The sequence below is a fragment of the Dendronephthya gigantea genome, unplaced genomic scaffold (assembly GCF_004324835.1).
Source record: "Dendronephthya gigantea isolate DGI-Jeju-01 unplaced genomic scaffold, DenGig_1.0 000140F, whole genome shotgun sequence".
NCBI classification, from domain to species: domain Eukaryota; kingdom Metazoa; phylum Cnidaria; class Anthozoa; order Malacalcyonacea; family Nephtheidae; genus Dendronephthya; species Dendronephthya gigantea.
In genome coordinates, this window is record NW_021163150.1 from 31539 (window position 1) to 49138 (window position 17600).

At 39.0% G+C, this 17600-nt stretch overlaps 2 protein-coding genes across 2 annotated transcripts; one reads left to right on the forward strand and one right to left on the reverse strand.

Annotated features, from left to right (window-relative positions):
* The first annotated feature begins 9126 nt into the window (after positions 1–9126).
* Positions 9127–12990, forward strand: LOC114536544 (mRNA export factor-like). Its single transcript, XM_028557886.1, has 10 exons — positions 9127–9401; positions 10062–10151; positions 10382–10468; positions 10617–10856; positions 10961–10987; positions 11281–11387; positions 11462–11534; positions 12050–12151; positions 12328–12423; positions 12521–12990. Exons 1-10 carry the CDS (start codon positions 9213–9215, stop codon positions 12605–12607), a joined length of 1098 nt encoding a protein of 365 aa, XP_028413687.1. The 5' UTR covers positions 9127–9212; the 3' UTR covers positions 12608–12990.
* A 1747-nt stretch (positions 12991–14737) lies between these two features.
* Positions 14738–17584, reverse strand: LOC114536545. Its single transcript, XM_028557889.1, has 2 exons — positions 17457–17584; positions 14738–16986 (listed from the first exon to the last, which is right to left on the reverse strand). The coding sequence occupies exon 2, from the start codon at positions 15947–15949 to the stop codon at positions 15029–15031; it is 921 nt and encodes a 306-aa protein (XP_028413690.1). The 5' UTR covers positions 15950–16986; positions 17457–17584; the 3' UTR covers positions 14738–15028.
* Positions 17585–17600: the final 16 nt, after the last annotated feature.

Genomic DNA, 17600 nt, shown 5'->3' on the forward strand with positions numbered 1-17600 from the left:
AGCGGGAAAGTATAATTTTGTGTTTACAATATTATGCGGTAAAGTTAATATCAGGGAACAGTTATATATAATATCATGACGCGAAGGTTGTTGTAGAGTTAAGATTGCATTCGAGAGTTTATAGAAATCAGCGTTAGCCACATCATTTAAATGATACTTATAAAATCTACGATTGAATACATGCATAGGGTTGGATTCCGTCAAAGATTTGGTACGTTTTTTCTGGCATAAAATTAATTTCACAACCAACAATTTAGAAACTTTCACGTCGACAAAGCAGCCTTTAATTGCACGCAATGGCACGTGAGAAAGCTTCGAATCCTTTGAAAATGAAAGCTGAAAGTTTGCAGGAAAGATAACCGCATGCAACTTTCAATGTCGTTTACTCTTCATTTTTGCTTTGTTTTTCGGTGAAAATACAGGATATATGCGAACAACGCGGGAACGGCCACGCATTTATAAAATGTTCCTTATCCAAGAGAAAACAAAGCTTGCTTGAAATTACTCGCAACTGATTAGCATGCGGGTGAAGGTGCATGCATGACATTGCTTTATTAATTGCCTGCGGTCAGGCAATTATAGGTTGCGTGCTGCCATGCAAGCAAGCCGCTAGCCAATTTTGGCGCTAGAGCGCAGCCTTATACCGTGTTCCTTCCGGCAAAAAAGCAAACATCGAGTGCTATTTTTTATACCAACAACTTTTGCATTGATCTGTAATAAAAATGTCATAATTATCAAGTGCCTACCTGCCTTTATAATTTATGTACAAAGAATTCTTTTTCTGCCTGAAATATTTTACCACACATTTTGTTCACATGCGGCATACTTCATTAATCGAACTTCTAGATGATTTTGCATGCGTTCAAACTAAATCGGTTTACTACAAACATTGCTGAAATTCACAAAAAGACTCCAAACAAATGAATCAAGACTCCTGCATGTATTTCATGAGATCTGAAGAGGTTGTCCTTGGCCACGAATATGCATGAACAAGTACGTTACGCAATGTTACAACGTTCAATATCTCACTGGAACATACTCTGGGAAAACAACGAATACTTTAAAATTCGCCACAAGTGCGCGCGCCACGCTACAGAAGTCCTCGTTTATGGCCTAGCGTGTGGAGAATCGTCATCGGACCCATGATACGCGCAGCCAGCCTGATAACTTCGAAACTTTTCATGACTTCAACGGTTTTCAACGCTCTGCTGTCCACCGCAAGTATCACCCATCCACACCAAGCGACAAAAATACACATAAAGAGACATGTAAAAACCAAGTCGAAATTTCGTTGCGATGCTGAGGCGGCTGAATCAATCTCTCTTTGGTTCATCTTTGGGGGGTGGAACTTCTCAAACGGCGACTTTTTCATAGCTGCAGGCGCTTTCGCCGTGCATAACTGCGTGAATATCACAACTAATATACCAGAGCAAAATATGACCATCAGGAGCATGTATCCAAATGCTTTGAAACGGCCTAAAAACGCCATGTAACTCGCGTCCAACAATCCGTTTCTGGTCTTCAAATCGACATAGGCAACTCCGAATGCAGCTATCCACGAAGCCGCGCTCCAACACACGCGAGAGGGCAAAGTGTCGTGATATGGACGACCGAATTCCAGTATGGTTTTATGTATTATGTCCACGAAAATGTGAAACATCGTGCATAGATTTAAAGCGAGATAAAAGAAATATAGCATTTGGCAGTTCCCGACATCCTTGCAAGAATTGTTCTCCAAGAACAAGGTGGTTGTCGTAGCTTCGTAGAGGAGATCGCACAGAGCCAAACTGAACAGCATCACGCGATTGCATCCCACTCCTTTTTGCGAGGATTTCTGAACGACCAGCATGAACATAACCAGGAAATTCATGAGCACGGCTGTTGAGGCACAGGCGATGAAATACGAGCGCGAATAATCTTGAAAGTTGCACAGAACGTTTGGGAACGACGCCATTGCAAAATCGATGTCTTCTGCACACTGAGACCGTCGTCAGTGATTCAATCCGGCCTCAGTCAAATATTTTAAGTACTAGCTTCGTGAGATTGTGTCTCGAACCTCTTTTGGCAGTGAATGCCACAGCAACCGCGACGAACCTTGTCGAATATACTGTCGGTTGTCTTGGTTGTGTTACTCGACTGACGCGCCTTGATCATTAAGATTGTTCAGGCAAAATCATAAAGATTTAAATATCATAATGCGAACGTCACGCTTTTTCAGGTAACAGCATAAAAAAACAGTATCGGATCATGTGATGGTGTTGTCGTTGCAAATTATACTCTCTTAATCATGTTACGTGGCAAACCTTTCAAATCCAGGGGCGTATAATCCCGGTTGTATCAAGCCCGTTAAGCTTAAACGCTGGATAAGTCAAAATTAAAAAACACTCTTATATATACATTTTTCTTGAATGAGTCAACTTGAATGCTGTGCACTGAATATGCAGTTGAAAACATTATCTTTGTATTTTGTTTGCTTGTTGAATAAAACGATATAGACTTGCTTTCTATTTTGAACTTAACCACCGTTTAAGCTAACTGGGCTTGATATACAACGGGCCCCAGGGCTATTTCAGCTCAGTTGTTCAATAAATAGATAATTTTGTTTTCCATTTTGATCTTATCCACAGTTTAAGCTAAACGCCTTTCGAACAACCGGCCTACTAAGCCTATATTCATATGTATTCAAATCCCCCAAGTATAAGCCTTGCATGCATGTTTACACGTCACAACGAAACATGCTGTGCCTGTATTTTTTTTAGAAAGTCTCATAAGTTCCAAAGCTAGGTTACCCGGGAAACCAAGTTCTAACCGTTCATTCAGAACAGTATGCTGTTAAAAAATGACAATCAATAACTGACAGGCTAGTTTCGATGCTTAGTAACTGTATGATATAATAAGAATGCGTTTTCTTCTCAACTTTTCAAACAATTCGACGTTTCATCGCCGAAATATCATACCATGCAGCGACGTCTGAATATTGACTTCCACTACCAGACTGTGACGACTGTCTGATACGATAAACATGCAGACGAAATCCCAGTAAAATAAAACCATACATATATGTGCATCGATGATCGATGAGTAAAATTTGGTCGTAACACGTTGTTACGATGCATTTCTTTTACACATCAACACCTCAGTGGCGTTGAACATCAATCCTCATTTCAATTTTCTAGAAATTTTAAGAGGTTCGCGTCTGGCAAAATATTTTCATCCTTACATGAAGGCCGCTAGCCAAATAACATTACGCCATGCAATGATAGGAAAGTCTAATTTGTTGAGTGTAACTGACTAAATTCCATTTGCATGTGACTTTTAATTATAACTTCCATCTATTCACTTTCACCGCCTGTATTCCAGATAATGATTCCGTCAACCGTTAATTGTAAACATCGGCTCGAAAAGTAATCACTACAGATCATATCGTCTAAAAGTTTGCAAACGAATCAAGGGAAATATTATTTCAAAAGTCTATTACACGGCAAAAAGCAAGTTTGCACAATATGCCTTGCTGTCCAATATCGTTCACATGCACTTGCCAACAACGTTGAACAATATTGTTGAACTTTTATGGGCAGCACGATATTGTTCATGCATTGATATCAGTGTATTGCACAACCTGGTCGTTTTCAGCCGAGCATGGTTTAAAATCCATCCTAAATATAAAAAATTACAGGCAATTTGGCATGCGTGGACAATTGAAAAGACTGGGAAAAAAACTATCCGGTGGAGATTTCCCGGCAAATTGCCAATGTTCATGAGTTGTATACTTCAAAGCGCTCGTCTTCATGAGAAAGCGATATGATTGTCAGCGGATTCATAATGCGAACACCAAGCCGGATCACCTCAAAACTCTTCATGACCTCAATGACCACCATTGCTCTACTATCAACCCCAATTACCACCCATGCATGCCAGCCGACGAAAAAGGCCAAGATAATACAGGATATCAACAGGTCGTCCGGGGCCAAGAATCGCGAATTCCTCCCGCTAGGATGTGCGGATTCTTTCAGAGTAGTTTCCATAGATGATAGAATCTGTTCCTGCGAAGCCTTGCTTTCGTTTGACCTTGTCTTCGAACAGAAAGACAGGAAAATTACAAAAACCCAAGCGAAAAATATCATGCCGAATAGGACGTGTCCGAATGCCTTAAAACGGCCAAGCAATATCATGGAGTTTTCTGCCATTAAGCCGTTTTCATTCTTCAAATCGAAGTAGGCGAGTCCAAAGGCGCTTATCCACGCGCAAACACTCCACATTACATTCAGAAAAGCGAAATTTGAGTGCATGATTTTCCCAACGATTTCCACGACGATGTGGAAAACGGTGCAAAGGTTTAGAGCAAGATAAACACCAGTTAAGATGGACGTCTTGCACGAGTTTTCAATATTTTCTTCGCATACACTTGCCTGCCATAACAGCCAACTTGTCGTGGCTGCTTCATAAACCAGGTCACACGTGGCCAAACTAAAGACAGTCACTTCGTTGAATCTTTGTCCGAATCGTGGAAATCTTCGGGCAGCGATCAAGGATATCACTAATGCATCGATGAGGATGGTTAGGACTGAGAAGACGATGTAAAACGAGCGAGAAAAGTCTTTAAAATGTCCCAAAACGGGCGGGAATTGTTCCATAGCACTGTATGAAGTTGGACCACTTAGCTTCTTTCGCAGTGTTTTCTATGAAAAGAAGCGATATTCCTTTTCACGAAGATATATGAGTCAATAATATAGTATATTAAGTTATTTAATAACACTGTATTAATAATAGTGTTTCCTTGTCGCGATTATCTTCAATTTAGATGAATAACAAAGAAATCGAAAGTTTAATCCATAGTCAATATATCACTTAGACGTCGACCCTGTCATGACAAAATGTCCACAAACCGAGCCGAAAACAGTGGGTTGATTAAAGTGACATATAATATAACATTTATAGTACGCGCTTGCTGATTGGTCGAGAATGGTCGAGAAGCGAGATCTATCTTGGCGCGTGAAGAGTATTCTCGCCTCTCGAGTTATTATTATATGCATGGATATATACGTGTAGATATGGATAGATAGGCAGATTTAATTGAATTACCTCACAGCCAAATGGCTGAATTTCGTAATTATTTACATAATATTTGCAGTTTAAAAGAACGTGCTTGCAATCTTAGAAAGTCCGTCATGACATAACTATTCATATTAAAAAACAGTAAACTGGGAATAAATAACATATTTCAATGATTACGTATTATGAATTTATGATATAAATTACATTTGGTGTACATGAACGAGTTCGTTGAGTCTGCCGTTTTTTCGGGCTAAAGGAACATTAAATGTTCGTTTTTTCCTGAAGTCATACCTCGTTTCATGTGTGGTTGGTAACAATTTACAAATCTTATGCCGTTTTTATGGACCGAATCCGATACATGCACAACGGCTTGAAAAAACGCTTCACATAGATTTATGTGGTGGTCTTGCAAAGGTTTTATCTTTCGTGTCGATAAAGATACACTGTATTATCAATATACCAATATTACTGAACATTGTCAGCAACATTGTCAGCGACAGTTTATAGTGCATTGCCATTGTATAAAATTAATGACATATATGTCATTTTTATCGAATCAGTTTTCAAATTTTCAACCTCATCAGTAGTGCATTATGATTTCAAATAAACACTCGTCATCGGGCTGCCTATAAAGTATGGTAAATTAATTAATGTATTTGTTATTTACCTACTAATTTCATTACGGTATACGGAAATTATTTTCAGCCTGTTAAAAATACTAACTTTGCCAAGGCAATTTGAAACAACAGCGAAATTCTCAATAATTTTCTCCCCCTCGATCTCGGATGAAACACGAAGAATCGGATTGAATAAAGGCAAATAGTCTTTACATACAGTTTTTATTATGTCCTTTAATAAGGAAAGCGATCAGTTTATTTAGCTACCTAAAAATTCGCTTTTTCACCCGGTGTTATTCAGCCTTCAGCCTTCAGGAATTAAACATGCATGCATGGACCGGTGAAAATGAACGATTCGTGATTTCCAAGCAAGTTTATAAATGCTCATGACTTCGCCTTGCAAGTCATTCGCCAAGCAAGTGTTCTTCCCGTTAGTATATTTATCATAGATAACCACAGATTGCAGAATATAATCGAAAAGACTACTTGCCTTCTTTATCTCTGTAAGTTTGACTCTTCGCGACAAAAATAAAGCCGTTGGAAACTCAAAATCCGTGCTCCAAACTCAGGGGTAGAGTAAATAATAGATACACTGGTAGGTGGCGTTAGAATTTAAATATTGCGTGTTTTACCTGCCGTTGACCGTTGTGCTGCAGGTATCATGTTAAAAAGGCTTGCTTAAAAGGACATATGTCATATAGTTATTCCGTGAAAATTTGTACTAAAAATATTAGGATGGAAAAGCAAGACGAAAAGCTAACTGATTAACGAAATTTTATGATTAAGGTTACTGAAGTAGAGAGTACTGATATAACTTATTTGAAAAATGTAATAATAAAACCATTAGATGGCTTTTCAATCAAAATCCTCTATTCTGATTGGTTGACGAGCTGTCCGTAAAACCACAGATTAGCTATATCCGGACTGTAGTCCGTATATCTGCGCGTTACTAGCTAATATGCATGTATGTATGCTTGCAAATTGCAATCTGAATATTAACTCAACAAAAATTTTAAAAATAACTACATGTTAAAAATAACATAAGAACTCATCATTGACTTAGCAAGTCCAGGCCCCTAGGAGCACGAGTGAGCGCAAAAATGAAGTTTTGTTTTTAGGCCCTAAGTTGGACACGATACCGGGGTGGTATAGTTCGATGTCTCAGTGTCTCAGTGTAGTAAAATGTTCGCTGGTGTTGCAAGATATGGACTTTAAATTCGTAAACCTGTTTTTATATATTTTTGAATGACAGGCTGGATATTTCTTTGAGACAGAATCTCTCCAACATCACGGGCTCTATAAGCTACAGAACGCAGATCACACAATTTTGCATAAGCTAGAGCATGGCTAAAGCAAACATCAAAACATTATTTATGCAAAGCGCTGTGGAACACAACATTGCCACTTAATTAAACTGATAGAATACCTCGACGCACAATTGCACACGTGCTGTTTGGAATGATAACAACGTAACGCTTTCAGATTTGGTAGAAACGTTGGGATATACGAGTGCATCTATTCACAAGCCGCATTTTATATCTCACTACGACCGTAGAAACACGTATTGGGGCCCCACCTGTTTGGGCAAATTTTTATCGACTGGCAAAATTCAGGCAATTTTGCTGAAATTTTTGGCATCGAATGAAATCTTTTGTGACCGGTGAAGGGAATCCGCTATGGTCGAATTCGCACAATTGAAAAGAAAATCAGACCGAAGAATTTCGTTGGATAAAAAAAATTTCCCCTAGGGGAAAATCGCCTTTAAGAGCGATTGATAAGTCCGCAATTTCATACTCAAAAGTCGGGTAAATTCTGCTAAAAACAATCACCTGCCATCCAAAAGTTCTTAGGAGTTTACGCGGTATGCCAATAATGGCTGTCCTCACCGTTGTCATTTTTTTAACTTTCAAAACGTGGTCACGACAGCTGCTGCTTTTTATAGAATAGATAACAAATCATCCTTTGTTTAACTCCTGTTCAAAATATCACGCTAAGTTCCGATCACCAAACAATTCGATAATGTCATCAGATAACATTTTTCGATATGTATATACGATGAACATTTAACTGAGAGCAATCAGCAACGTTGCTATTTTGTGCGCCAGTAATATTTTGTCTCGATTCGTGCGAAATTGGAGGATTTTTTTCTACACAAATCTATACGAAACTGCATGGAAAATTGTCAAAATACCATATTAATTTATGTTACGCCGAGCAAATTTCAAAATCAACTTGCGACGCAACAATGTGGATTACGCGTCGAAACTGAGACTGTTTCGTCGAAGACACGTTGAAATTTTGAACTATTACAATCCACACAACATTCGGTTGTTCAATTTTTTTATTATTATTATTACGTTGCGGAAATTGTTAAACATAACATCGCGTAATTTAATTTAGATGCGCGAGATTTCACCAATAACAAGCTAGCTGTCATCCTATGCTGTCATGCATGCCTCTGTGGTCATGCTACGAGCTTACCGTTATCGAGGTTGTCGTTGAATCCGTTGTTCTTGCTGCGAATTCGTGAGCGGTTGCCAACACGGAGACATCTTGCATTAGCATGACTAAGGTCTTTCACCTGACCTCAATCCCTTGCGGGGTCTTAGCTGTTATCACAAGATTCGATCTGCACTTTGAATTTCACTTTCGGGGTAAATTTCCGTTTTGTCGGATGTTCAAAAAACCGCCAAGAGCTTTGTTAGTAAATTATTCGCTTTGATTTGTCGCAAATTAATGAAAAGCACTTCTCCCCAATCAAATTGCTCTCGGTACGGCAGTGAGAAGATTTCATGTTTTGTTTTGATTTCATTTGTTTATGTTTTTGAAAGCGTATTGGGGGGGGGGGCGATGGTTGACATAAAGCATAAAGCAATCTTTCCAGTCAAGCAAGGAAAGTAAGAAAGACAACGTCTGCCGAAAACGGTATGAAAAGATTTGAAAAAGCAAAGCCAAGAGCGAATCACTGGACTTGTGTCAACATCGAGTTCCGGCAAGACTGGACAGGCTTTCATTTTCGCATGTAATTGACCTTTAACGACGTCAAACGCGTCTGATGTTACACGAAATTTGATTGGCTCCACAAAACTATCGTTTGACGTTTGACGTCTTTTGAGAATATATTCTCGTAAACATGTAAGGTGAATGATTGTGGGGACCTAAAGGGACCTTAAGGTACACCAAATCTACGACGCAGACATGACATGAAATCAGCCGGTAGTATTAGAAACCCAGTTCTAATTAGTTATGTTGTAGTGAAACTGTGGAAGTGAAGACAGTATTACAATAGCTATTACTTCACGTGATATCACGTATCTGTCGTAGATTTGGTGTATCTTTAGGTCCCTGTAATTAATGTAGTCACCACTAGTCACTCGCTCTGCTTCAGTCAACCTTAACACCTGAGCCCACACACGTTAACCATGGGCAGCGGTATCAAATTGATTAACAAACGATCAAGCAAGCACAGATAACGTTCACCCTCATGGTCCATACTACAGCCAACACGGAAAAATCGAGCAATATTTGTCGAAATTTAAAATGTTTGGATCGACGTTCGGAAGCACAACCAGCAGCATTGGCAGTAAAATGCCGTTGAGCCTTGGTTTAGGCACATTACAAAATCCGATGAAGGATGTGGAAGTTGCGTCCCCCCCGGATGATAGTGTCAGCGCTATAAAGTTCAGTCCTAAAGCTAACTTCTTTGTCGCATCTTCATGGGCAAACGATGTACGTAGTTTCTGTTGTGTTATTATCATATGTATATACTCTTAAAACGAGATACATACGTATTGTTTTGTTCTTTCTTCGTTTCCACCACCCACCCCTCTGTCTAGGTTTTCTTATTTTGAAAAACTGGAAATTTTTAAAAAAACTACTGATGGGTTTTTCAAACTTTAAAACCTCTATAACGGAATTTTCTTCCATCTGAAAATATGAAATCATCACCCTTGCAAAATATTATTAAACATTATCACCCTCACTAAAGCTCAATTATGTCACACACATGGTTAACCATGAACCTTGTGGTATATTCTCGAAGCTACTTTACACAAACTTGTGAATGAACTCCAGATGAACCAGTGATATTAGTTATTTTGCCAACACTGAAATGCAGCACATGGGAGGAAAATTTATCACCTTATGAAATATGCTAAATTATCTAAAGTCACTAAGTCACCCCTTAATTAAACAGTTAACAGCACTGAAAAACCCTTTTTATTCATAATATGAATATAATGTGTCCACTAAGGATCTTTTTTTCATGCAAATCTCAAAGCTTAACACATATCCCTTGTAATATGGTGATTTGCAACAGTGGGTCTAAAACCTATACCTGAATTTATATTTAAATAAACTTGCTGAATGTCTTGGTTTATTTTGAAATAGGTTCGATGTTGGGAGATCACAAGCAATGCCGCTGTCCCGAAAGCACAACAAACACATCAAGGGCCAATTTTAGATTGCTGTTGGCATGATGTAAGTTGTTTTCAATCTGTGTAAGAGAGGGTTATAGGGTTAACCCATGAACACACAGTACCATTTGGAACTACACATTACTTAGTATTAGGTGCATTGAAACATCAATTCAGAAACCCATAATATGTAGCGACAAGACCATGCATAACCCCAATTTATATGAGATTACCGCCTCAAGTATAGCAGAAATTTTGATAGACAACAAGGAATACAAATTATTTCTTTTGAAGGATGGAAGCAAGGTGTTCACAGCAGGTGTCGACAAGCAATGTAAAATGTGGGATTTAGGTAGCAATCAATGTGCAGTTGTTGCTCAGGTATTAATTACTAATGGATAAATGATTTTGAAGCTATTGAGACAAATATTATATCTTTAATCAAGTCTGGTGGAACAGCACTGTGCAACACAATGTATTTAACTCATGCTGGTGTTGCTGTGTAAAAATATACTCTCTTTCTCAATAGCACGACCAGCCAATCAAAACGGTGAATTTCGTCCAAGCACCTAACTATTCCTGTATAGTAACAGGAAGTTGGGACAAGACGCTGAAATTCTGGGACATGCGACAGGCAACCCCTGTTGCGACATTTCAACTGCCAGAACGATGCTATTGTGCAGACATTGTATATCCCATGGCGATTGTTGGCACGGCCCAACGAGGGATCCTTTGCTACCAATTGGATAACCAACCACGTGAATTTAAGGTGTGAAAAGTGACAAGTTTTCTTAACTGCTTTGAAACTGGTCTGGGGCCGTAAACGTTCTCGACCACAAATTTGCTATCGACATTTTTCTTTCTATTTTGCAGAAAATAGAATCTCCGTTGAAATATCAAGTAAGAAAGCTTGTTCAAACCGAAGCAATATTTGCCTAAAAGGCTGCATATGCATGAAACGTGTTTTTCAATGATGGGTTGAAGAAAAGGATGTCAACTAGTTGCACAGTGTAGCCGTTTTCTTTCTTCACCTGACAAATTTTCAGTAAAGTCATATTCACGGACAGAATGGTTTTAATGGCGATCAAAATACATTTGTCCAATACTACGTATTCTTAATTATTCCTAGTGCAAGTGATATTCACTGTTTCAGTCGGTCGTGATGTGATAAATTAAATAAATTTCTCTCGTAGCACCGTTGTGTGACGATTTTCAAAGATAAGAACCACCAGCCAACAGGATTCGCTTTGGGATCCGTTGAGGGAAGAGTGGCAATCCATTATATTAATCCAACAAATCCGTGAGTCGAAACCTTGACACATAAAACGTTGTGTATTTAAATCGTTTCTCAAGTCATTTTCTGTAACTTTTCAGGAAAGATAATTTCACTTTCAAATGCCACAGAAGTAATACAACCAGTTCAAGTAGTATGCAAGATATATACGCTGTACGAATTTCAAGTCGTTTCAATGGACCACTTGCACAATAGACTAACTTCAGATCTAGGTGACAAGCAGGAAATAAATAACCACAGCTAAAAAGAGCATACCAAAATTAGTTAAATTGCCAAGTTTGGTTGCAAAATCTCAAGTAGTACGAAATATATAGCCATCCGAAGTTGCCAATTTTGTATACATTTCTACTACGGCCGGAAGCGTGTAACTAATTTAGTTACACACGTTCGGTCGTAATACAAAGTATACAAAATTCACCAACTTCGCATGGCTATATCTTCGGTACTTTACAATATTTCACAGCCAAACTTGGCAATCTTACTAAGTTTTGTATGCACTTTTCGGAAATTCCTTTTTTGTCACCTAAATCAAAAGTTGGTCTATTATGTAATTGGTCCATATATACCGTGACTTTTGTCTTAGGAAATACATCACTGCTGATGTATGCCTGCACGTAATTCAACAAATTTCGATGGAAAACCAAGTGGAATATTTTCTTTTGTTTCAGGTTAACGGCATATCATTTCATCCTCAATTTGGCACGTTAGCGACCGTTGGATCAGACGGCAAGTTTAGTTTTTGGGACAAAGACGCTCGTACGAAATTAAAGGTATTTGCATTAGTTTGTATTTTAACTTTTGCTTAGAAACACGTCTTTAAAACGGTAGTCAGTACATGTACGTTTGGGCTCATCTGACAAATCGTGTTTCCTGTACAGTAAAACTGCATGATTGATGCATTGATCGGATTTCAAGACACTAAAATGCTCCGTGTTATTCTTTTTAGACTTCAGATCCTGCGGCAAGTTTACCAATATCCGCATGTGGTTTTGACTCGTCTGGTACCATTTTCGCCTACTCCGTCTGCTACGACTGGTCAAAGGTATTGTGCATGAAATATACACTAACAAATGTCGTAAGAACGAGCAAGACTGCACATGCACCGTTAAATGATTGTATATATTTCACATCTTTTTCAGGGACACGAATACTTCAATCCATCCGTAAAACCGATGATTTTACTTCGCAGTTGCATGGACGAACTAAGGCCGAGAGGAAAAAAATAGAACACTTTGACTTCGTCTTTCAAAAAGAAACGTTTTCGCAAGGCTGAAACACTTCAGTTTACTGTTGAAATGATATCGTAAAACAGTAACCGAAAGCTTGTTTATATCAGCGCTGGTGCCATTGATGATGACTGGACTATTCGTAATTACTATTGTAATTATTTCAGCGTCAAAAGTAGCTTTATTAAGCATTTCTATAAAACTTTTTGTGTAACAGCCTGCTGTTTAACTTGCAACAAATCTATGATCCATGCAGATGCGCTGTGTGTAGTTTTTAGAATAAATACTACTCGTTTCTGGACTGTCTATGACACGACATATACTATAAAAACAGTGCTGAATATTTGGAATGCAGTTTTACTGATGCAGTTTTGCTTCGTGATTGGGTTAATTATACTTCATTTTATTTTTACTTTCATTGTTGTGGTCTACATAACACACATTGTGTATATGCAAGGGTTGGTCTGAGGTATACATATATATTTAATCGTATTTGTCAATACTGTAATAATTGCCTGCCTCAGGCATTTACACCATTCTGATTTGCGAAGAAGCTGCAATGCCAATGTGTATTTTGAAAAAATCAACCGATAGTGATTGTTTGAGAAATTTCAAAACTCAATGAAGTTTTCACCCTTTGGTAGAGGGTAAAAAATTAATAGAGCTGGAAAATGCCCAATTGTGCATCAGCCAACATTTTAACACACTGAACTACTGATTATCTGTCCGAGCAGTAATATTTATATTCTTTGCGATTTGGCTTTGTAAATCCGGATAAGGAGTTTTAATTTATTCAAAAATTTATTCACGATTCGAATGACGACATCGTTTGCTGACGTGCTAAATGATTGGCGCGCGCAAACCACAACAATCATCGAAAAAACTCAAAAAAGGATGCATAATTGCTGGTAAAAATTGGATGTAAAAGGCGTTAGAAATTAACGAGGATTGTTACAATATGTCTGTATCTTACGCGCCTACAAAGATAAGCGTTCCGCATACTTTTGAAACACTCATGGCGGACTTATCGAAGCAAATCTTGGCTGAACAGCCGGAAGATCTGATTAGTTTTGCTGCCACATATCTCAAAGGAAAACTCCATCATATGAAAGGTAGTTGACTTGATTGTCCAATTTTCGAGAATTTTGCTTGTAGCGGCTTTGGGAGGCATGAAACCCCCCCCCGGCGATGTTCAAGTATGGTCCTGCTGACCTGCCTGCTTAGATAAATAAAGATATTTCACATGCATCCAAATAATTGCTCGGAACTTCACTGAATGAGGGAAGTTATGAAATAATAATGCACTAATCCACTATATGTTGTTTGAATGGCATTCAACGCGACTAAACGTATGAACTAAGCCAAAGTCAAATATGATTTTTGGCACTTCACTCGATGCAGGAATATTCTAGTGGTTTAATTTCGAGTGGTATTATAAAGGGTCTTAATTTCGAGTGGTATTATACACACTTCAAATTCAAGCCAGGAATAGTTGATGGAAAAATGAGTCAACTATAGATCCTCCGGCAGGAATCGAACCTACGCTTTTGCGATGCCGGTGCAATGCTCTTGCCACTGAGCTACAGAGGTAGCTGACAAGAGCAAGCGTGATTAATGTCAACCTCGTACCCAGGGTCTTTTACCTACGCTCCACGAAGACCCTGGGTACGAGGTTGGGTTAATGTGTATACCTGATGGTAATGCCGGGAATAGGTGAGGGTAAATCAATTATGATTTTTGGCACTTTACTCGATGCAGGAATATTCTAGAGGTTACCCTAGAATAAGCTTGAGTCACTTGAAGAGTGGGACCAGGCTTGCATATATGTTGGTGGCGAATCACGTAATCATATATAACTGAAAAACACTTCAGTGATGTGGGTATCCAGCGTATCCTGGTTAAATATGGAGTTAATAATAACTTTGGCGATTAGCCGCTGACAGATATCGCAGCCATGCAGACTCCCTCCAATCACAACAGCCTACTAGATATAGAAATTATATTTCAACAGTTGGCCCATGTGACCCAGTCCGATCGAGGTGCTTTTCAATGGGGTCCTGTAATAAAATAATTTAAGCACATAATATAGATATAAACACTATAAATTCATAAAATTTAATAAAAGTTCATAAAATACATCGGTACATGAACAATTAGACCGCACATAGTCATAGAATACGAAGTTGAAAAAACTGCGAGAAAGTGAGGAGACTTCTTGTACGTGATTCGGGTACAGTTAACTAAGCATATTAAGTTTATAATTCTGTTTTTCATCAATGGTATTACTTTGAATCAACTCTGTATGTCATTAACATGTATAATCAACCTTGTCTTACACTTACAGTGTTAGGTTTTGCAATTTAATGTATGTACTATATACAGGCTTCTGTGAAGAACGTTGTTACCACTTTATTTCATTCGTCATGCATCTAATTCTTGACAGCTGGTGAAGTTGCGGAAGGCACGCACGCAAAAAGGGATGTGGTGAACTTTAAATGGACCCGTTATTGCGTTGTCAAATGTTAATGGGTTTGGCAGAAATTCTGACGGTACGAATATAGACACGGCAGTATAAGCGGTCACCCTGCCTTGAATTTCTTTAGCGGCCTCGTCAGTCGCCTTCCTCGGGCATAGAACGGCAAATTCATCTTCATCTCTCCTGCCAGCGTATAGAATAAAATTGACTTCGTCTTTGTAAGAAACAATTTCACCTTGACGTATGCATTCAACGCCTAACTTCTCAAGTGTCGTCTCAAATGCCCAACTTCCATAAACACTGCGTGGTGGCCAACCAAGTTGATTCTCTGGGGAAAACCACGTTCCCGCGATGATATTTTTATTATCACTCGGTACGAACTTACGAGCTTTCAAAATATTTTCTTTTTCGCTGCAGTGGGTCACGTGTACGATTGGTGTTTGCAAATCAATATCGATATTAACAAGCTGTTCGTCGTTAAAAATGTTCATCAATTTCTTCTGTCCGTAATCATCGACGAACAACGGGATTTTGAAGGTCGCGAAGATAGTAAGATTTCTGAGAATATCAGGCACTCTTTTGCCTACTATCACGTATGCAAACTCCAGGTTTGAGTTGCATCGCCATTGACGTAGAACTTTGCGTATTCTTAGGCGAAGCGAAGGATCCAATGAAAACTGTTGGCTTTGAACACCATCCTCAATGCGGAAGAGACCTTCAAGGGCGAGAACAGTCGCTGACGCCGAGTTTGCGCTTTCTAAAGCAGTCAAGAGCGTATTTACCATAGTTCGAAATCTGTCAAAGCTGGCGAAAGCTTGTAGCAGGTCGACAGTATCGGTTTGGTCGGGTTCATTGAATTCTGCCATGGTCAGTCCTTTTTAATAATAGAAACAATTACGATGTCCAGCGCAAAAAAGTTGTTCACTGCTCATTCGAATGCTAAATACCACGAATCATGATATGCGCGACGGTCGACGGATTACAAAGGATCACATGTCCACACATAAGATGAATAATACTTCGGTCATTTTTTCAGCATCGACGGGTATTAACTCCCACGGTTTATGCAATCACGAAACCAGAGCCCGCTATCCATCGGGGGAAGCAACTTCCAGCGCATTTCCCTTTTTGTCATTGGGCAGACTAGTCCCTAGTCCTCTTTACCGCGCCTTGCATTCTGGGAATAGGCTGGTCATTGGGGAGAGCTGTGCTCCGGTCTAGCCTCCTCCGCAGGCATCTCGTATGTATTTATATTAGGCATTTATATTTGACTTGGTTTAGCTGTGTCGGGGAAGGCGAGGGAAAAAGTGGGAGAGATACTGTAAAAGACATTTTCAAAGCTTCGCTACTTTCGAACTTCTTTCAATCCTTCGCATTGAAGGACAATCGTGAATATATAATTAGAGTGCAAAACTACTTAGGGGACCCGGGGTGCAGTGACAAGTCCACAAGGTACAGCGACACGTCCATTTTGTTCGATTTATGGCAGGCATCTCACGCAAATTTTTTTCTCACTACCTGAGACCCTGACACAGCTAACCCAAGCCAAATATAAATGCCTAATATAAATACATAAGAGATGCCTGCGGAGGAGGCTAGCTCCGGTCCACTACACCACAGTGAAGTCACACAGATCAGGTACATGGGTACTACCGTACACGTACATCATTTTTACCCAAAGGCGCTTTACTTTGAAACCAAGCTATCTTGACATCATTGGAACACATCAGACCACATCAAGTAACTGTATATCTAGCTTGCACTTGTTAGTTGATCTTTCTGACCGAGCTTTTACTCATCATGATATCCCGGTAGTTAGGTGAGGTATCAGTATGAAGACATTTGGGAAGGTCATTGAATGGCATGGGGTCGCAGCCGTTCGTCTCCACATTTGGCTAATTGACTATAATTTGAGAAATTATCTAAATTAGTCTGATCGTTATTCTATATTGCTGTCATGGATTGAAAGCATATTGGTTACCATTAGATACTGTTTATCATTCAAATATTTTCAGGCAGTAAGAAAGCGGCTTCATGCACAATTTTCGCTGTCATTTTCTGCTTTTGATAGATGTGAAAAAGTGGTTGGTCCGTTGATGTTTAAATAAGGGCACTTATACATGAGAACACTCAAAACTATTGACTTGTTTGCATCTATCGAGAGAAAAAACGTGCCCCAAACTCGGGCGATTCCTACAGCCTTTTCGTTTGTACATTTCGCAGTATACATTTCAGACTTCTCAACTTATAGAAGATGTAGTTTAATTCATTCTGATCATCATAGTCATATTTCGAACTTATCTATCAACGGTCTCCTGCTTAAAAATCGCGATTCGAGCCTTGAATTGAGCCGTGTAACAAAATATATCGAACCTTGACCGAAGGCTTTCGTGACCAAGTACTGAGGACATTTTTATTCATTCATGATCCACCGCATCCATGGGAAGGCAATGCTATGAAACTTAATACCACTATTTCACTAAACTGTGTTTATCCAACGCGTCGCTTGGCAACGGG